This window comes from Canis aureus, chromosome 33 (assembly GCF_053574225.1).
Source record: "Canis aureus isolate CA01 chromosome 33, VMU_Caureus_v.1.0, whole genome shotgun sequence".
Lineage (NCBI taxonomy): Eukaryota > Metazoa > Chordata > Mammalia > Carnivora > Canidae > Canis > Canis aureus.
This window is the reverse complement of record NC_135643.1, coordinates 21911008-21936808: the sequence shown is the minus strand read 5'-3', so window position 1 is coordinate 21936808 and position 25801 is coordinate 21911008. Positions and strand designations below refer to the sequence as shown.

Below are 25801 nucleotides of genomic sequence, written 5' to 3'. Positions count from 1 at the left end.
AAATGATCTGGAACTATATAATACATGAGATTGGATTTGCACTTACTTTGAGTTTGCAACCTTCATTCTGACACAGCTTCCTGACGAGGGCCCCAATGATGATCATAACAGTTTCTCTGATGTCATTGCTCCCAAAGGAACCTTTGAACTTACTCTATTAGCCAAACAGAGATAAAATAGATTATCAAAACATTTAAACATTTCCAATGGACATTTTAAGAAACGTTTTTTTAAGAAACAAAATAACCAATGTCTAAGAAAAATGTTTTTATGTTCCTAGATAGCAAATTCAAAATTTTGATTTGGGGACACTTAAAAATTCACTTTCTAACTTTGAATTAAAGAGTTATTAGAATCTCTCCTTTCCAGATCTCCTTAACATAGGTCTATGAACTTCTGAGACGTTTATGGATTGGGCTCACTGTGTCAGTGAACCAAAAAAAAAAAAATCCATAAAATTTTGCATATGGGTGAAGAGAAGCTTCATTGCTTTTATCAGGTCCTCAAATGGTTTCATTTTCCAAAAATATTATGAGTTATTCCATTAGTTCATAAGGGGATAAGTGCACATTTTGTTTTTTAAATCTTGAACCCAAGAGAAGTCTAGCTTTTATTTCCAATATAATTTTTTTATATTGGAAGATTGTATCTCTTCAATGTATTGTATATTCAATGCCATAAAGACTTTTGAAATCAAAACAAATCCTCAAAAAATCAATTGTTGAGAATAATCAAGATTCATTTCCTCTGAAATTTTGTTCTATGTTATATTGTATGATAGGTGAATATAATCTTCTTAATTTCCTTACAATACAGTTTATGTTATTTTAAATGAATTGCAAAGAAGACACTGTGAAATAGTTTACTACAGTTAAGATTAATGAATAGATAATAATCTAATTACTGCTTAGACTCTTAATGAACTTTTTAGCAGTTGAGAGCCTTTATTTTTCCCAGTGTTCATTTGACTTACAATGAGGGCTCTCAGAAGTTCTTCATCAGGATGGGAGGCAAATCCACAGGCATAGAGAAACCTTTCCTGGAGGACAATGCTACTGTCACTTTTGAAATCCAAAAAGTCCAAAATGGCATCTAATGAGTCTGAAGTCTGAGCAGAGGTGACAGCATCTACCAGTTGAGGTCTAAGAAAAAGGGAGTCATGGATATCAATGTTTTGTGCACTTAGGAATTATTTAAATCTCTACCATTCACAGACTCTCCATTGATTTGAGTTTCCTAAAGAAGTGAAATTTTTTTATATAAACAAAAGAAAAATGAATAACTTCCTCAAAAAGACCCCCCTACTTTATTTTAAACCTCTCCTTTAATGCTTCTCTCTGTAACTCAACATATACTTAGAATATACAAACTAATTTTCCTGTAATAGCCTAAGCCAAACATAACTTGGAAATTTATATGCCAAAATTATACACATAAAATTATAAATTAGGTTCAAATTCTTTTCTGTATGAGTAATACATCAGATTTATGGTCTCAAATGTTGATTTTCTTTCTCTAATTAGCTTTGCAAATGTACACATTTCTCAAATGCCTAATTTAACTCAGGCGGTATTACTTAAAGAAAAGATGGGAAATCCTTTTAACTTTAATTTATATCCAAGAGAGAAGATTTTGTTCATTTTTCTTCTAAAAATAAAAAGTACCATGGTATATAGTTCAATGTTCAACCATAATGACTGTGTGTGGACAGAGTAGCGCTCCTATAGGCAAGTTCATTTCTAATTATATATACCAGTCATTAGGAATCTAGTTGGGTCTGGGATGGTAAAATTTCTGAAACTAGTTGTCGTACTAATGAATATATTATGTATGTAAGTTTATTCCGCATTGTATAAACACACTATACATGTGGTTAGTGCTTTATACTTAAAAAAAGGGATATGCTTGCACTATATCATTTTGTTCCTAGCAAAAACCTAGTGAATGAAGAAACTGAGAGAGAATACTTACTAGGTACCTATTATGCAAGTACTGCACCAGAAATTTTAGGTATGCAACTTCTCTTTACCTTCATTTCTTTGTCTATAAGACAGGGCTAAAAATAGTGGTTACCTTAGTATTGTTGGGAGGAATAGATTACATAATCTATGTAGAGCACTTAGAACAGTGCTGGACACGTGGTAAACACTCAATAAATATAGTTATTAATACAATTACTTCATTTAATCCACAAAACATCTCTGTCAGTTTAATACTAATATTTCCCCTTATTTATGAGGAAACAGACTCAGATGTTCAAGGCCCCATAGCTGTTAAGTGTATAGCTGGGGTTGGAACTCAGGTTTTTCTGACTCTGGTATCCATGATCTTTTAAATATATTGGTGTTTCCCAAAGTGCTTTTTTTCCGTGTGATTCTAGCTCTATGAAATGCTGTAAGGAAAGGGCTCTTCAAGGTTATTTAAGCCTAGCAAATGTTTAAGGAAACTTGTACATAATAATTTACGACTAAAGATGTTGAAAATTTCTGCAGCCAAGAAAACTATTTGATTTGGTTTCACCCAGCATTTTTCCAACTCAGTTGCTCACAGATTTCTTTCCTCTTGGCATACTGTTAAAATTCTTCAAATTACAGGATACACACAATGGACACTTTGGGAAATATTACATTCCACCATCCTGCCTTTCACTATGCTATAATAATTAGAAGGAATTATTCTCTGTATTTTACAGATGTTGAAAGTGAGGCTTGCAGAGGCTAAATGTAAATAATTTGCCCAAAGGATGAACGCTGTTGGAGGTCAAAATTAAAAACCAGGCCTTCCAGGTGGTTAGGTATTAACTCTTGATTTCAGCTCAGGTCATGATCTCAGAGTCCTGGGAATGAGCCCTGTTTAGGGCTCCCTGCCCAGTGGGGAATGTGCTTGAGATTCTCTCCCTCTGCCCCTCCCCCTGCTCTCTCTCAAATAAATAAATCTTAAAAAAAAAACCCAAGTCTTCTGATTTTAGTTCATCCCAGTATCCTTTCTATTACATTATACTACATGTGGGTTGCATATTATATGGTACAATATTACATAAATGCAAGTATCCCCTGCTTTTCCAAAGTTTATGTTAGGCTACTTTGCTTTTACAAAAGACCTACATTAGTACCTGTTTTTGCTAACTAAAAGAGATCTGAAGAAGATTTTCACTTTTACAAAAAAAAGGAGGGGTAGTTAAAAGTAAAATAGTATTCAATGTGTTTTGCAGCAAGCCTGTTATAGAGGCAGCCATGCACCTTGAGCAGGAAGAGTGGCTCCACCAAGCCTCTTCCCAAGGAACTATACTCAGGATCTCAGCATCAGGCCACCATAGCTTAGAACTGTGTCTATGAGCATCTGGGCTTTATCTCAATGTATTCTGTGTATGCATTTGCAAGATGTGTCCTAAGGTATCAGAAAAACCTGAGAGGTTATTATTATTATTATTATTTTGGTTTGAAAATGCTCAAAAATTCTCCACGTAAATTAATGACAATTCTTTGCTTTAAACTATTTTAGGTTATAAAAGGTTTCATAGGGAGGTTCTACTTTTGGGTAGCAGGAGAAACCTGTAATCTGATTTAGGAAATACATCATGAAATAATCCAAATAATTACTATCTTAAGGCTTTTAGGACACAAATAAGGTTAAAGTTTAATGCAATCTCCATTCTAAACTAATGGCCAATTTTTAAACTTTTCTTGTCGGTACCCTTGCCTTTTCTATAAAGACAAATCTCTCTACAAATATATTTCAAAGTTTTATGATTAAAACAGGAGTCTGAGAATTTCTGACTTGTGTATCTTTCAACTTCTAGTTCAAATATTTATTTTTGAAGAGGCCAACCAACTCTGGTTAGTCATATGGAATTCCTATCAATTTTTTAAAATGTTCTCAAAGCAAGTAAATAACAAATAGAATAAAGAATAAACAGACTTTTTGAAAAAAAGCTAAATTCTTTTCTTTGTAGAATTGAGTCCTTTGAACTCAGTGACTACTGCTACTGCTACTGTGTGTGTGTGTATAAGTTGGCCAATTTCCATTTTTTACTATGGTAATGGCTAGTTTTAGCTGTTAAATTAATTGAACCGTCTTCTGTATCATTGGGGTAATTAGTATCATACAGGTGAATTTATATTTACAAATCTTTATTATAGACAAAAAAACACTTGTATTTACAAAGTAAATTTGAGAATTAAGTCAACTATCTTTACTATGTATGTCAATGAATCACACTTCCACCAAACATTCAAATAATGTTCAGATTTCTTTTTTTCTAGATTCTCTTTGACTATTTACCTTAGTTCTCAATTTTCTGAATAAAAAAAAATAGCTTCAATGGGTATGGTCACTGGATCCTTAATAAAATCATAGTTGGATTAATTGGGTAATGGGCATTAAGGAGGGCACATGATATGAGGAGCATTGGGCATTATATGCAACTGATAAATTATTGAATATTACGGCTGAAACAAAAGATGTACTATATATTGGTAATTAAATTTAAAATAAAAAAAGAAGTCATACCCCTTTTTTTTTTGTTTTTATAATCAACTTCGGAATCTTTTCAAATGTAAATTAATAGGTCCAAACACAGGGGGCAGGACGTGCATCCATGTCAGGATGAAGTCCTACCCCCTCCTTATCTACATGCCAATGTGGACCTGATTTAAACTCATAAACACTCAAAAAATGTTCATTCTGAGTCACTGCTAAAACCTTGTGTTGGCACATTTCTGGGCAAGTAATGGTTAAATTACTGTATTGTGGCATAGCTGTTTGATGAAAATGCAAAACAACACAGAACAATTAATTTGGAAGTTGGCCAGTTGATTAAAAAGGATCTTTCTTGTTTAAAAAGAAACCAATAACCTGGAAATGCTTGTCTACAGACAACCCCACACAAGATTTGGGAACTTACAATACTTCCTTGTTTTCAGCCTTTAGGATTTGGAGGATCTCTTCTCTTTTTGCAGTCCTGAGGTGCTGAATGAAGGCCAGGAAGTTTCTGGCAGCCTCAGCCTTGGAGAGGTTGTCAGGCTGCAGGTGTTTTCTGATGGACTGCCAGTGCTCCGCAAGCTGCAAAGAAACACTGCTGCAGGCTCACATGCCATTTGTGACTCTGGACATCCACATTGAAAAGGGATGTTATCCCCAGAAATAAATGTTTCCTTGTAACTGACAAGCAGAAGCTTTTTTGTATCTTACCTCAATATACCTGATTGTCGCTTGCCCCTCTCACATTTCTGTGACTCTCAGAGACAAATATAGAGGCCTGCTGACCCTGTGTGCAAGTCCTCTGCGGGAGGACCACTTTTGTCTATTAGTACTTAGCTCCAAAGAACTCAGGCTCCTGGGCCAATAAGGTCATTACATAGTTACACCAAGGGAATTACATCTAGGGCCAGGCTTTGACTACCATCTTGCAACTATGCAGAATTTTCCTTAATAGCAGGATATGTTGGAGGGGGAAAAAAGTAAAACTGCTAAATTATTGTGCCAGTTTTCTTGTGTACTAGGACCTCACTGAAAATCAGTCTCTGTAATAACTGAACTCCCAAGTCTATCTCTTTATCGTATTGTTTTTATAAAGTTCAATGTCTAATTATGCTGAGGTCTGAACTGTTCATTACTTATATGTTGAGTAGTATCTAGATAAAGGTAATTCTCATACTATTGTTATTCTCTTGTGGTTTTAACAATAGTAAATAATTCTAATTGGTGACATGCTGGCTTTGAAATAAGCTAAGTAACTGATTTTTCATAGTTTACCACTTTTCCCCTAGTTGCAAATAATGTGTTTAATCCCATTAGTGACCTCCAGCTTTCTTATTCTGGAATAATCAGCATGCTACCAATATTTAAATTACTCCTTCTAATAAGCAATAGACATATATTTTCTCTTTTTTAAATCTATCTTGGTTATCTAAACTTAAGAGGATATTCCAAAGCAAAACTCCAGCTATCTTTAGATAAATATCTACTGGGTCATTTCTGAGGACAGAGAGCACACCAGTATGAATTCAGATTTTCTTTTCTTTAAAGGGTTGCAATGATGACAATGTACTGAAATTGGAAAAGCAATTCCTCAAAGACATCAATCCTTCCTACAATAAGGAAGAAGTAATTATCAAAAATCTAAAATGGCTTACAATATTTAATAACCATGGGGAGAGAAATAAGTAGCTCACAGTATTATAAAAGATGACTGGTTTCATCAGCCACTTTCCTAAATAATTTCCACCTTCATAGCACACATTAGAAAAATTACACTGAAATATAAACTGATATATGGAAGAAAAACAAATAAAAAATAAGATTTAAGAATGATAATTCTTCTTTCTTTTTGTTTTTCCCTTAGTTCAATTTTGATAAATTTGAGAAATTAGCAAGGAACTAATGTCTTATACTTTAAGCAAACTATATATTAGTACTTGATAATTCTACTTCTCTGAACACCAATCATATCCAAGGGAATGGCATCTTCCGGTAGCTACCAACAGAGCATGAAGCCACGGGTTTGCTCTCCTGACAAGAGGTTAAGTATTAGGAAATGTTAGAAAATTTCTATCTGTGGGCATCGTCACAGGTGACTTATGCAATAAATGAAATTTCTCTTTGTTGGATTGAAAATGTTAATGATGATCAATACTTTGCCTTGGAGATGTGCAATCTCATTTCTGGCCACAATTGTAGGGGAGTTTGGGGTGTGGTAAAGAAGTGTTTCCTAATTTAGTAGAGATCTTGGTATCCTTTTTTTGTTCTCACAGCAATACTTGGAACACTGAGCTCAGAGCTCAGTAAAATATTAACCTGAGGACTCACTGCTACTCAGCAGCAGAACTTTCAGGATTCAGATCCCTGTCCATGCTCTTGACACTATATGCTTTCCTCTAATTTCATTAAGCCCTCTATCCCCTCCTGCATACTATTCAGAAGCTGCCCTTAAGTCATAACATTTTAAATTTGGGATGAGTGGATGGTAATTATTTGTTAATCATTGTTGGATTACACATCATCTCGGGTGCATATTGTTAAGTGCTGGTGCCATTATAATTCAGTGGTGGTTGGTAGCTCTTTATAAACTTTTTTTGAAAGAATTGACTGAAGCTTCCATTGGAGATAAAAGGAAAATAGAATTTTAAGCCATGATTATTCCCCTATCGGACCAGTTATTCACACTTACAGAAGGGCATCCTTTACACTCGCTCTGGAAGTTCTGTCCCATAATGGGAAGGGCTCTGTACTCTGAATTAACTGCTTTAATTATAGCTGCAACCTGCTTTCCAGGCATCAGTCTTGGGCCTGCTTCAGTGGTCTTCAGCTCTAATTTCTGCCTGTACAACCGAGGAAAAGAAATATCACATTAACAGCTTTCTTTTGAATGAACAAGCTACTGATTGTCATTCTTCTGGCAAACCAGATACTAATTTATTCATCCTACATAAGTCCGTGTCTTTCAAACTGCAAATCTCAGTAACAGAAACCTCAAGATAATTATTAAATCTTTCTGGAGCAACAAATTTACTCAAAGGTTTGAAAAATTGAGTCTGGATTTAACAGAATACAGTGAAGAAAACTTGCCCAGATGCTGAACAAGATATGTGATGTTACTTCTTCTGAATTTAGCCCTGCTTTCTGAAAATGATGTCATCAATACAACCACACATCACTTATTAACTAAGACAATTAAGAAATCTTATTTACTAAATATTGCTTCAATGATATTTTTGCCTGTTGTGCTCTTTCAGAATCTTGTCTCTTTCCCATCAAGAGGTAGAGTCTGCATCCCTATCCTTGATCCTGGGCAGGACTCTGTGACTTCCCCAACTAAGAGAGGGACAGTGGAAGTGACACTACATGACTTCTAAGGCCAAATCTTAAAAGGAAATTCAGCCTTCATCTGGAATGCCAGAAGTGCATGTCCCTTCAGAGCCTTGAGCTGCTATGTACAAAGTCTGGCTCCTAAAGCCGCCATTTTGAGAGGCCACATGTTGATAAAAAGGCTCATGTTTGTGAGCCTCAGTAGTTTGAGTTTTTCCAGCCCAGATAATAAATAGATGAGGAAATAACCTTTGAACCAGCTCTGGTCGGTGACTACAACTACAGAACAGACCCGACAAGGCATGCCTTGCTGAGCCAAGGCAAGATACAGAATTCTGAGAGAGAATAATAAAATGACTGCTGCTTTTTGCACCACTAAATTGGGAGTGTTTTGCTGTAGGACAATGGAACCTGACAGACCTGGTAAGTAATTTAAAATATTTATTTTATATGAATATATATGAAAACAATATGGTGCAAAGTAAACTGAAAAATTCTATCCAGATGAGACTTCAAGAAATTTCAAGCATTTATGGCTTGAGGCACATCTCCAAAGACTTTGCATCCACTCTCCTCTGATATTAGAGCTACTTCAGAGAAAGTATTTGACAGAAATGGCATATGATAGAATATATTTAATGCTAGGACACTTCTATATTAAAATACAAAAACAACATATACTCTTAGATTTGAAAATTCTAGTTCTTAAGCCCATGAGGACTTCTTAGTGGAGAAATTTTCTCACATTGAAACAACAGGCTTGAATATGGTTAAGTACTACAAATCAAAAATACAAAAATTCTGTCATATGACTTTACTATGGAACTTTTTATGTATTTCTTAACAACAATAACAACAAAAATTTCAAGGAGAGAACATACAAATGCCACCACTTTTTAACCTTACCATTGGAAACATCTAACAGAGAAATTAGAAAATAAACTAGAATAAATCAGGTAGTTTGTCTTTTTTAAATGTAAATTTTATTCAATAAATGACTGGTACAATTTTAAATGAAATTCTATTAAAAAACAGCAAGTGCTTAATATATGCCAGACAGTGGGATCCCTGGGTGGCTCAACGGTTGAGCGCCTTGCCTTCAGCCCAGGGCATGATCCCGGAGTCCCAGGACCAAGTCCCACAACGGGCTCCCTGCATGGAGCCTGCTTTTCCCTCTGCCTTTGTCTCTGCCTCTTTCTCTCTCTCTGTCTCTCATGAATAAATAAATAAAATCTTTAAAAAATGCCATATAGTATTGTAGATGATGTTAAAAATAAAGGTGAACAAGATATAATCACAGTTTTCAAGAAGCTAATAGTCAAAATGAGGAAGCACTATATATCTATATCTATCTATCTATATATATTATATATAATGATATATATTATATATATATATATATAACATAGCTACATTTAACATTTGTAACATGTATACTTAGAAACCAAACATAACAATATAACAAAGAATAGGAAAGAAAATTTAAATTTCATCATTATCTTACTTTGATACTATATTGCCTGCAATGGTTGGTAGGAAATTCATCCGAAAAGCATGTATCTCTTCTGCAAACACAGCTATAACAAAGCTGTCTTCTATCTTATAGGTAGTAACAGCTGTGCCTTTTGAAGTGACACCCAAGACCTAAATAAATACATACATACATAAATACATATTTGTAGTTATAACAATCAGCTTTTTATCTTTAAATCAAGTCAAATAGCAAACTCTTTTTTAAATCTTCAAACAAACTTCCCCTTAATACCTTCCCTTCACTGCCCAAACTTCCAATATACAAAAATAAACCTTTTCATTTGATATTGTGTGAAACAATAACCTAAACTAAAAATTATAAACGTTCCCAAATTATACTGTTAACTTATTGTTCTATTATTTTAAATTAACTCTACAAAATGTAATTATTTGGATGCCTTAAAGAGAATATTATCAACCATACCTGATTTGAGGTTGTAAATCCAGGCCTCTCTATTTTGCATGAATCCAAGGCCTTAATTTTGGTCACTTTGTCTTGATGAGCCTGGTATGTCACCTTACAATCCCCAGAGATATCTACCTAAAAAAAAAAGTAAAAATACAATGTTTAGGATTCTCACATGGACCATTTAAATTCCAGTGGGAAGTGGCCTGAAAATTGAGTTTCCTGATATTGCCATGGGGTGCTGACTTTTGACTCATTTTGCCCAGGCTGACAAGACAGAAAGACAAGTAGAATTCAGTGTTTCCTGAAGCATATGGATTCTTTTCCATCCTCTTTTTTTGAGTCTTCCCACCATCCTTTTATTGCCCCAGTAATAATAGAGGATTTCCTACTTCTCTCTAACATCTAGTAAGAATTGGACAAATGGCCTGGTCATAATCAAAACCTCTGGTAAATGGGTAATTATGTGGGAAGACAATTTGACTTTTAATTCTGTATCTAGATGTGAATATGTGTGCGCATGAACATGTGTACACATGCTCTTTGACTAGCTGAATATAATTAGAAACCTTAAAAACCTGTGGGATTAATTCAACTCATTATAAGTCACATTAACAATATGAGTGTGGGCAAATGTATGCCAGTATGGACTGTTTAGCTTCTCTGAGCCTTCCCTCATGTCTCGGCCAGCACCACATCTAGCCTTTATTCTAGCAAACTACCAATATTCCCTTAGCTCAGCCCTGCCGTTAGATTTTCTCACCCACTCGTAGGTTGGCTGAATTCAGAAGAGGAAACTCAGACTCAATTCTGCCTTTGACTCAAAGTGTGATACTGGAGAAGCCACTTAACTTCTCAGTTTCTTTGTCTGTAAGATGAAGGAGGCTGGTATAGACCACTGGTTCCCCAAACTGACAATGTATCCAAACTATCTGAGAAAATTGTTATAATACAGATGCTCAGGTCCTGATCTACTGACAGAATCTCTGTGGTGAATCTAGGGAATCCATATCATAAATAAGGTCCCCATAGGATAGTGACGCACAGTGATGCCACTGAGAGGCTCCCCAATGTTTTCTGTATCTTTCTTGTCATTCATTCTATAAGTATCCTTAGTATAATGGATTCTAATTTCTTTCACTCTGTATTTGAGTACAAATTGGGATAAATGGTAATTAGTTTCAAATGTAAATGAGACTTAACCACCCTACTCACTTTTTCTGAGCATTACCACAGTAGTAACTTTTTCACTCAATTTCTACAAATAGAAATCCATATGAGCAATTTTGGTAAGTATTGCAAATAATATTCTGGATCCTTAATCTTAGTAAGTACCTCATTGGTGGTTCCAGAGCTTAACTGCATCTGAAACAGACTAGCCAGGCCTCTCTTGAGATTTTCTATGGCCACTGGCTCATTTGGATATGAGTAGAACTCTTTGACCTAGTGGGGGAAAAAAAGACAAACATAAATGAAGCAAAAAGGCATTATGTATCAATAGCAGTATCTATCAGTCTGGGAGATAGAGACCTGTTACTTCAAAGCTAGGATTTCTTTTTTTGTGAAAAGAAACTATTTAAATTTCTAAGAAGCTAATCTCTGAGAATATGAAATTTTGGGAAATGGATAATTAAGTCTCTGAACATAATGGGCATAGCCTAGGGAAAGAAAGGGTAAACCGATTTAGACTGGGATTTCTATGAAAGCAAGAAGGATTGCTGAAGGAAGACAAATCAGGAATATTTTCTTTGAACATATCAATATGTTCCCTTCCTGTCACTCTGTTTGAAACAAAAATGAACCAGTGTTTAAAATAACAAAGAAATCAGTTAGTTCTTGGAAGAGAATGGCAATTATCACACTTGACACTCATAAGCTAGCACAGTCTCTAAGGATTATGATGAGCACCAAGACATGGCCATTGTGCCCGTGGACAAACTTCCACAGAGGTGACTTTTGCTGGCCTTCCAGAGGATTCATGTTGACCCTGAGTATAAGGAGATAGAGAAGGTTGGAGGATTTGAGGTTGAAATTGCTATCATTGCATGGCCTGTCACAGGCACTGCTTTGACTCCCTTCAGAAGGCAGGAAATGAGGTTGAAATGAAGAGGATGACTGTGATTTGTCTGTAATAGTCAATAGCTTAGCTTTGTTTTACCCTTGATATCTATCTGTAGGCCCAGGGGTGATAACAATTTCTCATACCAATTTGATAATTTAGGTCATGTTTAAGAAACAAGAATAAAAATACAAAGATAATTTTCTGGAAGTTCTGCCACTCTTCACCCTGTATTAACTCCAAACACATCACATAATTTAGAAATAGAGAATGGATATAACTTCCTTGTAAAAATCCCCAAGGTCTCTGGTAATTATAGCTGAGCATTCCTACTGGAAATATCCTGAATGCCTTCCTATTCTCTCTAAAACCAACTATGATTTTTCAAGTAAAATAGAAAGTTCAGAAATTATGCAATGAATTCAGTTAATACCAAGCTCAACAATTCAACCTATATGAAAACCCTCTCACACCTTAGAAGAGAATATTTTGCCTGAATTAGCCAAACCAGTACCTCGAATCTCTATTTTTATTTTCTACATATACTCTGCCTAGTGACAAACTTACTAGGTACTTTATCCAGCAATCAATTTTAGTCATTATACTGAGCAAACCTATAAATGTTGGAATTGTGTTTGTCCAGGTTAAAAAGGAACTGGAATGGTGACCTCAGTGTCTGAAAATCCATGGTATCATGTTCTCAAAGAAATCACTGGCAATTTCTCAGACCCAAGGCTGTTTCTGATGTTCTATTTTGTAAACTGGGTCTTCTTTCCCTCTCAGAATTACAGTGTAACTTCCTTTTCAAATTTCTGGGAGTGTATCTCCAGATATCAGGACTACTAAAGGTTCATAGGTGGATTGCTTAAACCCAGGTACAGCCAGAAGGACTCTCTTACTGGCAATACGCATATGCCTATGGCCTGTGACTTTTGTGACCTGAGTTTTAAGTACTTCAGAGGCAAAAAAGGAGTTTTTAAGGGGTGAAAATACTTGTACAATCATCAGTATCCTCACTTTCCTTCCAGGCTATAAAATGATGCCTGGAATATTTATATAAAGTTTTACTTGAAATTTCAGGAAACCTAGTTCTTTGATTTAATTTTTGGACTATACAAAAGATTAAACACTCTTTTATCAGTAGCCCATGCCTATGGATCAAGTTTTGCTCTTGACTGCTAGGTCTCTAAGAAAATGGTATTAGTAACTTTATTTCTTTAACAGATGGAACAATGTAAACTGGAAGACAAAAAGAGATTTTTTTTTTCATTCTTCTATTAGTTTTTATTGGCTCCCTAAAACTAGAAAAGTGGACAAATATGTTTTCCTCACTTGTATGACTGCTATCTTTGGGGCCTAAATTCTGTTCTTTTAGTGTAGACCAATGAGATCCAAAGTGAAAACAGCTCTGGTATCCATATTAGCTAAATGTCAAAATGCTTAGAATTAAGCAGGCTCTCATAATTAAAAAAAAAAAAAAAATTCAGAACTTTGCAGTTCAATCCATGTGGCTGTCACAGCAATAATCTTAAATTCATTATTTTGTAACAGGAATCAAATAAGTTTTATTATTCAGGCCATAAAACTGATTTACTTCATTCAGTTCTGAAATGAGCTCTGAATATCTGAAAGCACAGGACTCTTATCTGAATTCACAGTGCCCACAGCTTCCGGAAAGCAACAGTGACACCATTTAGTTATACAAACTAAGTCTTTAAACCAAGGAAACCAAAAACAGAGGAAGATGGGTGAGCTGAGGAGAAGGAGATGCAGTGCCTCTTTTTATCAAATTTTGAGGGCCAATTTTAACTTGGAATCAGTCGGGATTCATTGTATTTTTTCCTTAGGAAAAAAAATGTTTCTATATATCCCCTTAATTAATATATTCTTTAAGAATAAGAGAAACAGCCAAAAGAAGCAAAAAGAATCCCAGCAAACAGACTAATCATTTTATTTAATCTACTTAGCTGGAGCTATGTCTCTAAATATATCTTTGATATATATCTAACTGTATAGCTAGGGAATGACACATTGGAAAGCAGACAAGTAAAGATATATCTGAACAACCGAAGGATTTCAGGGTGTCACATTTCTTATGGAGGTTCAATGTGTATAAAGGAGCCATACTGCCAGATTCAGAGAGCAAATCAATACCTAGAAACAACACAAAATAAAGGGCCAACTAAGCAGCCATGAGGTTATTTTAATCAATGCTGACAGTGAAAACCAAAAATGGAAATCTGGTAATTATCCAGTTAATTGGATTAGCATTTTAGGCCCAAAAAAGAATCCATGCTGTAACTGGAGGCATCTTTTGCTTGTCAGTGTTAATCAACATAACCAGGTAAATGTCATGTTTCCAACTTCACTTATGATTTGTAGACAAAACTAAAGCCATGCCCAAACACGTATGTGGGGAAGGTGAGTGGACATGGAAAAAAGATGATGTACAACAAATAATGCATCTGAATGTTTTAATGAGTTCTCGTTTATAATGTAAATATAAGAGCTTAAAACGGGGGCTCCGGCAGGACAAAAAAATACATGCTGCTGAGCATCCTTGAAGTCACAGAAATTTCAGGAGGTAAAACTTAATTTGAGCCTGAGGTAGAACATATTTTTTAATAAAACTGCCAATCAGCAGCTCAGCCTTTCCTTTCATAATCCTCTCATAGTAGGCTGAAGTGATCCTTTAAATAATGATCTTTCTGACAGTGATGTGGCTGAAAATTCCACATGGCTTCTTAGTCTTCAGGGTCATTTTTTTTTTTCCAATGAGTACTTTATCATATCATTGATAGATACCACAGTGCACTTTAACCTGAGGCTATCGTAAATCATTGCAATCACAGCTCATGTAGAATTGGCATGTTGGAGTCACTGAAATAATGATGTGGCAGCTTCATCCCAGCCTTTGAACAGTGAGGGCACTGAGTCCTTTTGTGTGTGTAACAAAAGACTTTGTACTCAACTGCTACCCAAGAGGCTATAAAATGGTAGGTTGTTATTAAGATTATAAATGAAACTAATATTTTATGGGTTCAAGTGTCTTTCCACACTGGAAGGCAAGAGAGGAAAAAAATGGTATTTCATGTTTGTTGTGTCATATGAAAATCAGGTGAGTTAATAGATACATTGGAGGATAAAACAGGTCAACCAAAGAGGTGGTGCTTCCCAAATCCTTATAGCTGAAGACAATATAATGTGGAGGTTTCCAGTCTAGCCCCTGAAATTAGACCTTCTGTTTCAATCCCATCTGCACTACTTGCCAGTTGTGTGACCCTAGGCAAATTTCTTTACTGCTCTTAACTTTGGTTTCCTCATCTATTACAAGAGGATAATAAAGCAGCACCTGCCTCCCAGAGGTGTTCATGAAGATAAAAAAGATCATTCACGCAATGTCTTTGGCCTCTGGTGCACAGTAAGTGCTCAGTACAATTTAGTTATTATTAAGCAAGCAATAACCAAAGTCTTTCTCAAAGTTCAACTCATTTTAGCCCCATATACCCTTATAGATTCATTCCTTTAGTTTACATTCATTGAGTCCCCACTATGAGCAGGCACTGAATATACAGTTAAAGACACAATTGCTGCCCAATGCTGACTGCAGACAAATAAAGAGAGGATTTCAACATGCTGTGATAAACACTTGAATAGAAATAAGTCTAGGAAAGTATGGAGTTTGGGAGAATATTGGGAAAGTCTCCTGGAACACTAAGTTGGTGCAAGGCACGGTTCTGGGTGCTTTGGGGAGGAAGAGAGTAGAAGGTCATGAAGGAGAGAGGGGGGAGCTGGAATATACATAGGAATGGGAATTTTCTCTACTGAAACTCATAATCTAGCAATGAACACAAATGACCAAAAGAACAGTGATAGGGCCACAAGCGAGCTACAAGGTGTTAAGAGGGTTCTAAAGAGGGGTGGTTATTTCCAACTGGTTAGAAGGACATAAACTTTATAAAAGAAAAGGCCTGTGAGCAAACTGTTAGGCATGGTAAGTATTTTGACAAGGAGAAAAGAAGCAGCCTTGAGATGGGGATTCATATTTGGTTGTAGAAGTAACAATGCAAGAATCCCTTTTCGGTGACTTATATAAAAATGTACATCATGATTAGCAATATATCACATGTCTGAAATTTATAATTTAATGTATTTGTTTTCACCTTTATTTAAATCTATAAAATGTGAATCTAGAGACATTTTAGAGACATGTAGTAGCACTTTAGCTCTGAAGATCCCTTACTGTTTTTCTCCTTTGGCACCTAAAATTGAGCTTTTATCTTTAAAGATACATTTTTATGTATATCAATATAATATCTATACTTTTCAAAAGCCCACATATGTAATGCCTAGTAATTCACTGATCACAATTTTGTCTCAATTTCAAACATTTAATGACCAGTTTAATAGACTACAATCAAATCATAAGTTATGCACATTCTACAGAATTCTCTGAGCAAACTTTCAAATGGATATTATAGTGTTCATTAAGTACTTTAATATATAAAATGCTTTTCAAAGTCATAGTTTTAAAATAAGCTCTAAGTGCTTCTTTGAAAAATCAACTCTACCTTAGGAATGCCATGCCCTTTAAAATGCTATGCCCTTTCAATTTTGTATACTAGCCAGATACTGATATTCTCATGAGCTAATAGCCAGATACTGATATTCTCATCACTAATTCAAGTTAGATCATTTCAATCTCATAATTTGTCTACTTTCCTAAATGATGTACACAATCACCTGTGATGACCTAGTGTTTTAATACCTTTCTAATCCTTCCTAATTTAATAAGTAATATACCTTTTAATAATGCATCTCAATAAACAAATACTTGATTCTACTATAAAGATTTTCATAAAAATAGGAAACAAGTGGCTAAAAACATAAGTGAATTCAATGCCTTGATTTACTTCTGAAGCATTTAATTTGCAATCTCTGCTTATTTGTTCTTGAAAAATTTCCATTTACTATGAAAGTAATGATATTATGATTACCTCAAAATAATTACTACTGAAAGGAAGAAAAATTTAAAGTAGAAGAAAAAAGATGGAACACCCCCAAAATCACTTTTACCTTTCCATGGATTAGATGAAGGAGTACAGGTCTTTGTAAAGCTTCCAGATTTTTCTTTCTTATGATTTTGGGTGGGTTTTTTCCTTTGAAAATGCTCTTCGCTCCTCTCTGCTCATTCACATTTTCAACATTTACATCTTTCATCTGGAATCATGGAAATAAACCTGTTAGAAAAATTTGCTATGTCTATTTCCATCACAGTCTCTTAGAAAATAAAATGGGGTAAAGCAATAAATAGCATTGGCCATAATGTATTCTGTTGTTTTTCAATTCATGATTTATAGGACTTAGCCATTAACTTTAAAAGAATGGAGAAGGCATCCAAAAATTAGGTTTTTGAGTTAGGTAAAAATACTGATACTTAAAGAAATCTGTGAATTCAGGTTTACAATAATTATAACTGGAAAGTGGCTCTTTTTTTTTTTTTTTTTTGGTCACTATCACTCTCAATCATGTTGACTGTTGCTGTCTTCCGAGTCTCTTCACTTTCTTTACCATTTTTTGAAAGGGATTATAACCCATTATACTTCACTTATATATGCAAAATTAAAGATAAACAGTCTGATTACTGAACAAGGAAGTGCATTATGCACTTGGGTCTGCAAAGTACTTTACCATTCTATTGAGAAATGGCTTACCGAAGTGGATGATGAAGTTTTGATCCAACTTGGAAGCCACAACAGCTATTAGAGTCATCCAAAGAAGCAAAGATCACTTGATATATGTATTACAATGACACCTCATTAGGAAGTTTATCAACAACTACTTATCAGTTACAAAGGAACAAATCTTGGTCCTGTGTACCTGTTTCACACTAACATGTGGAAGAATAACTGACTTTACTAGAGAAATCTATTGCCTTTAGACCCTTGAAAACAAATATGGAATCATTTATATATTAAAACTGAAAGGTCAAGGCCTCAGTGGCCATCTAATTTAAACTCCTTTCTCAACACATAAATCTAAACTATCATAACTGACCAAATACTGCCATGCCAGACAGCACCTGGTTCTTACCTCAGAAAGAATATAGAATAGGTTCACTTCCTCATTGGTAATTCTATCTGTTATATGAAAGAACTCAGCAAAATTGAGAGCTCCCAATTTATCTCTTCTTTCGGTTAGAGTGATCTTAATTGTGTTTCACATGATCTGGATTCTAGACTTCTTCTCACTCCTAGAACTTCTCAAATGGATTCTAATTTAATGCAAATATTAATGTGAAATATAGAACTGGATATCATGCTATAGTTACTCACCAACATATGCCTTCTTTTGCTTATTCAACAACTTGGAAAGACCAGATCACTTTTGATTAGCAAGAACTTCTAAACTGTAGATCTATTTATTTCAGTGATAGATAATAAACTAAATGGATATATAACCAAGAGCACAAAACAAGTGCTGTCCAATGATACACTTCACAAAGACATGTAATCTTTGCATCTCTGATAGAAAATACCTACAGTGATTTGGATCAGTTGGTCATCATCTCCATCAGGATTCCTCCACAGTAAGACGACGTCCACATTAGACGAAATTCGGTAGCCTACACTGTCTTGTTGTTTTCCTTTGCCCCGATCAAGAAAAACTTCAGTGGAATATGTGAGTTTGTACAGCCGGTCATTATTTAATGAGAGACCAGTTGTGTGACCTGCATAAAGATCGTGACACAGTCAAGGCTCAGTTGTAAGGTACCTGTCAGACAAGGGACTGTACTTTCTTGCTATCAATGCATTCCTCATTTAGCAAAGCGGTGCCTATTAGGAGCTTGGTAATATTTGCTAAATGAAAGATGGTTCTATTCTCCAACTGCTGAAATATAGACTTGAACAACAACAAAAAGAACTAATAAACAAATAAACTTCCATTTTAGAAAACTTTAGTTTGTATTCCTAATTGATAATTAGATAACCTAAATATTGCCCTGGCTGATATTTCCTTTTTTAAAGGAGATATCGTATTGCTTTTAATTATATGGATATGATTTCTCTTCTCCCCCTAGCTTTATTGAGGTATATTGGATATGATTCCAAGTAAAGATTTAGCCAGGAATCGCTTTACAAAATTAATAAAAAAAATTTGTAATTAACATATCATTTCAGTGCAACAGATCAATGTTGAGGTAATTTTAAGGGTTAGAAGGCAGTTCCTTATTGGGTATTTAAAGACTATCCCCTGAAATGTAATTTGCTCTACTAATTATAATAAATATATTACAGTTTATTTAACTATAGTAAACTTTTAGTACAAAGGTACATTTCAAGGTTACACTATGTAAATTTAAATTAGCTGCTCCTGAATAAAATAATGTTTTACTACATAAAATCTTAGTACAGGTTTTAATATGGCAGAGGCAGTTAAATGTCAAATAGTATAGTGAGCCAAAATAATTGATATATGGAGCAGTTCACACATTCTCTAATTCAGCTTAATTTAACCCAAAGAAATGTGAAGGAGTAGGATCAAATATTTCGAATCTGATGGGGTAGATACCATTATTAGTCTCCTTTTATAGATAAGAAAAATGGAAAGGCAGAGATTATGCATTTTACCCAAGGTTACCCAGTCAGTTAGTGATAGAGTCAGGATTTGAACCCAGGCTGTTTGGCTCTAGAGACAATGCTCTTCCTTTACTACACACATCTAAACCTTTAGGTTGAACTCTTTCATTCCTTGGGAGTGAGTTAGGAATTTGCTCATATATTCAACAAGACGTATTTAACACCTACTGGGTGGTAGGCACTTTCCTAGGTTCTGGAGTTATACCAGTTAATAAGCAGACAAAATGTCTGCCTTTGTGGAGTTTACATTGAATGAGGAGGAGATGGGCAATGAAAAAGATTATGAGGAAATTATAAAGTGTTAGAAATGCTAATAAAGGGAAATGAAAGAGGAAAGAGAATGGGAATGCTGAGGGAAAGACCATCCTGAGAAGGTAATATTCTGGGCAAAGGCTTTTAGGCTAGCCAAGGGATATCTGTGGAAGGAAGAGCCTCCTCCCCACTATCCCCACTCTTTTACCTACTCCTCCACCACCCCTTTCCCACCTCCCTCACACACACATAGAGGTAATAGCAAGTTTAAAGGCCCTGAGAAGAGCTCAGTGCAGGTGTAATGGAGGAGTAGCAGGAAGGCCAAAGAGATTGGGATTAAGTGAAAGACACTACAAGAGATGAGGTCAAATAGATGCCTATGGGTGACAGGGAGATTTGCAGGGACATGAGTTAGAATTGGATTCTGAGTGAGATGGAAAGCCCCTGGAAAGTTTTGGGTGGCGAAATTGTGTTCTGACAAACTTTCAAAGAAAGGAGATAAGGAGACAAGAAATAGGAATCTAAAAAGGCCAGGAGAAGGAAGCATGGGAGGCAGGTATCTAAGAGTATACATACAAAATCAGACTGTGTCCAAGCATCAAATCACTCAGAACCACAGATATAAGATACAGAAGACCAAAAAAGTCAGGAAAAACCTTGAAGGAGACAAAGTCTATGACTACCTCTTGCCTCCTCTACCTCCAACTCTTCTACATTTTAACTGGTGATACTGCTACAAGTTCAAATGTTAGCTTTTTGGCCAGGAAAGACATTTTGACCAGAGAGGCCTTCTTTTTATGATGCCTATCAAATTCCAGAGAGGGCATAAAGGAAATATATGTCTTATCTAATCCTCTCAGCAGTTCTGAAAGGTAAGCATTATATCACAAGCTGAGAAAAGCTGACTCTGCTTTCAATCCAACATAGCAGATAAAATTCAGAATCTGATGTTTAAATTACTGAGATCCAAGTTTTGTGGACTACACAAAGATGTCTGTTTGTTAAAATAACTACAAAAAGTTTGTAAGAAGATAGCCCCTCTTAAATTCCAAAAATTTCCAAAGTATCATGTTGATCTTTTTTCCCTTTTACTTTACCAGTTCAATGAATGTGAAAACAGACAATATATTATAGATCAGTTCTTGACTCTGATTTGTAAGTGATCAAAAATAGGCCTCATTTCAAATATTTTTCCTACTTTGTTTTTTATTTTTATTTTGTTTTATTTATTTATTTATTTATTTATTTATTTATTTATTTATTTATTTTTAGAGAGAGAGAAAGTGTGTGGGTTAGGGCAGAGGGAGAGACAGAATCTTAAGCAGGCTCCACATTCCGCGCAGAGCCCAACATGGAGCTCGATCTCATGACCCTGAGATCATGACCTGAGCTAAAACAAAGAGATGCTTAACTGACTGAGCCACGGTGGTGTCCCTTTCCTTTCTCTTTTAACTGTAGATAAAGCCTAAAAGGATTAGAATAAGTGGACTGTGCTGTAATATTGTCCCTGTTATCCTTTCCTCTTTAATAAGTATTTCTCTGTTTATGTTATTCAGAGATCTGGCAACACTGGACAACAGGAGCATATTTTATTTATTCTGTTCATTTATTTCTTTCTTAGGATGTTGCTCTACAGAGTATGCAAAATGGCACTTTTGTAACTGAGATTAGATAAAACCTCTTCAACGTGCCCCTTCAAATCCATTTTAAAATTTAAATGACTTAAAAGCAACAAAACTCTCAGTTTTAGTCTGTTAAGAAATATCTTAAAATATGCATTTATCAAAACTAGGTAAATTCAAGGTGAGATATAAGACACATGCAATAGTGATAAGGATAGGTAATGGGATTTAGGATTCCAACAGAAAACTATAAGGCAAAAAGTAAGAGTAGGATGAAGGATAAGGGGGAAAAGATTGGAAGATGATTAATGAGAATGAACTGAAAAGTGAAGGTCAGGCTAGGGACTGAGAGAAAGACAGTAAGTGAAGGGACAGTTCCGGTTTAGAGGTAAGAAGATTGAATAGAAAGCTCATGCCTGGGTTAGCAAAAGTAAAAGTACTATAAAGGAAACACGAGGAAAGCACTGAAAATAGATCCACCATGACAAAATATGATTGAAAAAAAAAGTAAGGAAACCTTGAGTCTTTAGGACATTCACGAACTCAGCCTATCCTCTTCTAAAGGAACACTAGTCCCTACTAATCCCACCCCTCCTTCTTTTCAGTACAACCTGCACTCAACATCCACCCAGACCTGGGGATTTGCTAAACAGTTGCATTTATAATTAAGTTTGAGATGGAACAATTAAAAAGTAAAAATGAATAATCTTTTTTTAAAGTTTGAGATGGATTGTGAGGTGATACATGAAATCCCAAAACTTACAATGGCCTTATTTAAAAATGGACGATTACAAGTAGTTTGTTTCTTAAGTGTCAATCATTACAAAGGGTAAGGAATCTATAATGAAGTCATGGTAACATAATAAAAAAAGTTATTACATCCAGGTAGAGAGAGCTGTCAAGTCCTGTACTTTTTATTTATAATATTTGACATAAGTAGCTTGTATCAATGAAGCCAATGGTGCTTAAACTTTGGGGCCTTCACTTGGCCAAGCTCCTTCCAAGATCTTGGAAGAGAACTCTTGCCGTATCTTTTTTTTGCAGTAACATTTGCAAAAGTAAGATATTTTTGCAATCTTTTCTCGAAGATGGCCCCTAAATTGCATAAGCTTCAGGTTATAAAACTCCGGAGTTACCATTGAGCTTGTACACAACAAACTAGCTATCTGTCATCTTCTAAACTGTATTTCCTGTATGTCATTGTCATGTATGTGCCTGGATGTGTGTGCGTGTGTCTTAGAGTCTCTATATGTGCATGTGTTGGAAAACATCAAGTTATCCAATTTTCTCCTTTATAGAGTGGGAAAAGATAGAAGTGTACAATAACTACTATAGTTCAATTATTTTTCTCAAAATAATAAGGGTATAAGATTTGCTATTATGGTATATAAATCTTTCATATTTCAAATGCTCAAAAATTTACTTAGCAGATAATACCAAATAAGGACTATATTTTTAAATAATAAACACTTTAGAAACTGATGAAAAATATTGTCTTTAGTTCCAGAGCCTAAAGTATGATTTGCTTAGCTGAAATAACTTAAATTTAGCCCTGCCTTTATTTCTTCAATAACAAAGATTGTCTCTCAAGAGAAATCTTGGGACAAATTTCACTTTATGATCAAGAACTAGTTATCCCAAAAGTGTTTTAGAAGTTTGCAAGTGAATTGTTTTATGTCACTTAGAGTACACAGTTATTAAAACTGGATCCTATCATGCTAAGTTATGTGTTAGATTAACTGGTTTTTACAGTGTGTCCTCTTAAGAGACTCTAAAAGTGATTAGTTTACATCAGGGGCCACACTTAGAAATCCAAGGAGTTTATGTTCTAGCTGATTTAAAACAAGATTCCATATTAATACATTTCCTTCAGCTTGCAGAAACCATCCCTTATAAAATATGTTTGTTCTAAAAAGTATCAATTCATATGTGTTTTTTAAAACCAACTTTATTTTAAAGTAGAAACTATAACTAGTAACACTATTAATCCAAAGATAATAAGTCTTATTTCTTAAATCTACACCATGTAGCTTTATTTTCTTTAATTCACTAAGTATGATAATTCTCACTTTTGAAAGGTAATGTAATTAAATGCATGCTTTACCATTTCATTCATAATTCTTTGGCAAATCAAACGCCTTTTTCATTGGGTCTAATTCTTCTTGATGTCACATTGCTAAGCAACTACAAGGAAATTTAAAACTGGATTTTCAAAATCCTCTTTTACAATTCAAATGAAGGAGCTGCATTCACTGAGTGACCAACAGCAGCAGGTAACAATAGTTGGCATTTCTTTTCTCACTTTTAAAAATAGACCATGAATGAGAAATTGAAGCAAGGGGCACATTAGTCTATGGAACTGAAACTAAAAGGAACCTCTGTTTTCTTAATGTATGTAGGAATTTGCATTTGTTTTTCATTCCAACCCAGGCATGCCTTCACGAGTATTCCAAAGTTATGTAGTTTTGAAGAGGGTTTAGTTAGGAACTCTTTCACTATTTCTCTCTCTCTCTTTCATGCACACACTGATTAAAATTAAAGTTTAGCAAAAGGCAACACAAACTTACCTTTAACAGATGCTGAATATGAAGAAATGAAGCAGAGAAAAAGCACAGCGAGGAGAATCATATTGACTAGCTACCCTCTAATGCATCCAGTTCCCAGCCAGGAGTCACTGAGAAGTGGACTCTTCTGATGGCAGCCAGGAAGTGACCCTCCTCAGAACCCGCAACAAGCATGTTTATCTTTGGGGAAAGGTCAGATTCCAAACTCCAAAATGAGGACCTAAGTTCACCAAAGAACTCACTATTAATGATTAAACTTAGGTGGGCTGTAGGTCTTGGTGTCTCATTCCATTTAATTTTTTTTAACTCAAGAAGGAAAATCAAGAAAAATTTCACTTTTGAGATCTAAACCAGTCTGCCTTCTTATAAATTCAGAAGTGCTGAAGGACATTTGAGAAAAACTGGTGGCAATACTTCTCTATTCAATACACAGTATCATTGTCCTATATTAGGTGCTTATTCGTATATTTTGCCACTTTATGTGGGAGGGTGGTGAGGATTCTCAACTAAGCTAAATCTTAATTGAATTTTATTATGTCTTTTTGGCCAACTTGGAATTTTTTTTAATACTGTGTGGGTGCTATTATTTAAGAATCACTCTGAATTTTAGGATTTATTTTTAAATTTTTAGATTGTACTACCACCAACTACTTCAAAATAATGTTATAGCAGATAGAGGTTTTCACTTTGAAAATTAGATGGTTCTCTTTATGTGTGAAACTAATAGGGTTGTAGCAAATCAGCATTATCTATCATTAATATGCTAGCAGGCCAATTGAGGATATTATAGTAGACCTCTAGCTCTTTCTATGACAGGAAACACTTGTCTGAGTCCTCAGGCTGGCTAGTTGGAGTCCCCTATGCTTTCTGAATCCCATTTCTAGGAAAAGATTCAGAGGTAGAATTATAGCCCTTAGCACTTTTGCTACAGAAAATTAATCAGGAAATTCTCTAGAATTAAAGTTAATATACTAGTATAGCTAAGACTATGCTAACCGAAACAACACTTGTCCTTGAAAACTCCTGCAAGGAAAAAAAAAAAAAAAAAGAAAACTCCTGCAAGGGAAACCTGCTCTGAACAAAACCTACTAAAATGAGATGGTTTGGGGAGAAGGTGGGGATGTTTTCGCAGGGAATAAAGTACTGGTAAAGGGCTATTTGAATGAACTTGAAAATACAGCCATGTTCAAGTATAAAATGAGTTCTTAAATCTTCCTTCCTCTTTCTCAAAACCTTTTCTAGAATCCTAACCTTAAGCTTATATCTTTTAGACAACCCAAGTAAAAGAAAGCCAATAGGGTCACGAAGTGAAGTATAAAATTTTAAAATCTCTAGAGTTAAGCCTATTACCTCTTGAAATATGTTTTTGTATAAAGAACTGAAAGATGAAAATTGTTTGTCTTTATCATCTACTGAGATTAGAACTTTATTTGCTATCCTAAGTTTCATATACAATCATGGTTGAAGTACCTATACAAAAATAAAATGTCTGGCTGTGAGTACCACTGTAAAAGTATAAATAATACGCTTTTCTGGGGTAAACAGAAAAGGCCATTCTTAAAAAAATGTTTGTTGAGGAAATGTAACTTTTTATGAATAACAGGAATTACAAATACAAGGTAATGTGAAAGTGCTTTGCTGCTTTACATTTGAATGGATTTCTACATGTTTCATGATATCTGCATTACACACATTGTGATATGAAGCCATTAGAGGCACCTAAACTTTACGTGCTTATTTATTTAAATTAAAGACTGGTTTGAGTCATATGTGATTCTATGAAAACTGTCTTTTGTATTTCCATTTGAGGCTCATAGTCACATAGACCTTTAATGTTTGTGGTTAGATTATGCGATTCATGATACGTGTCTCTGGGTAAAGTACCATTTGTTGTCAAGTGTCTACCAGAGTCCAACCAA

General features: G+C 34.9%; 1 protein-coding gene across 3 annotated transcripts in view; it reads right to left on the bottom strand.

Annotated features, from left to right (window-relative positions):
- MTTP (microsomal triglyceride transfer protein) overlaps positions 1-25801 on the bottom strand; it is a 56572-nt gene that overhangs the window by 20343 nt on the left and 10428 nt on the right. For 2 of the 3 annotated variants that reach the window (XM_077882098.1, XM_077882097.1), the window contains exons 2-10: positions 18347-18534; positions 16881-17024; positions 11081-11188; positions 9764-9880; positions 9311-9450; positions 7169-7319; positions 4904-5061; positions 974-1142; positions 47-154 (exon numbers count right to left, since the gene is read on the bottom strand). In XM_077882098.1, the coding sequence (XP_077738224.1) occupies positions 47-154; positions 974-1142; positions 4904-5061; positions 7169-7319; positions 9311-9450; positions 9764-9880; positions 11081-11188; positions 16881-17024 (1095 nt within the window). In that variant the 5' untranslated portion in view covers positions 18347-18534. Of the gene's footprint in view, positions 1-46; positions 155-973; positions 1143-4903; positions 5062-7168; positions 7320-9310; positions 9451-9763; positions 9881-11080; positions 11189-16880; positions 17025-18346; positions 18535-23885; positions 24047-25801 lie in introns of those variants that run through there. The other variant, XM_077882096.1, reaches the window with a different exon arrangement.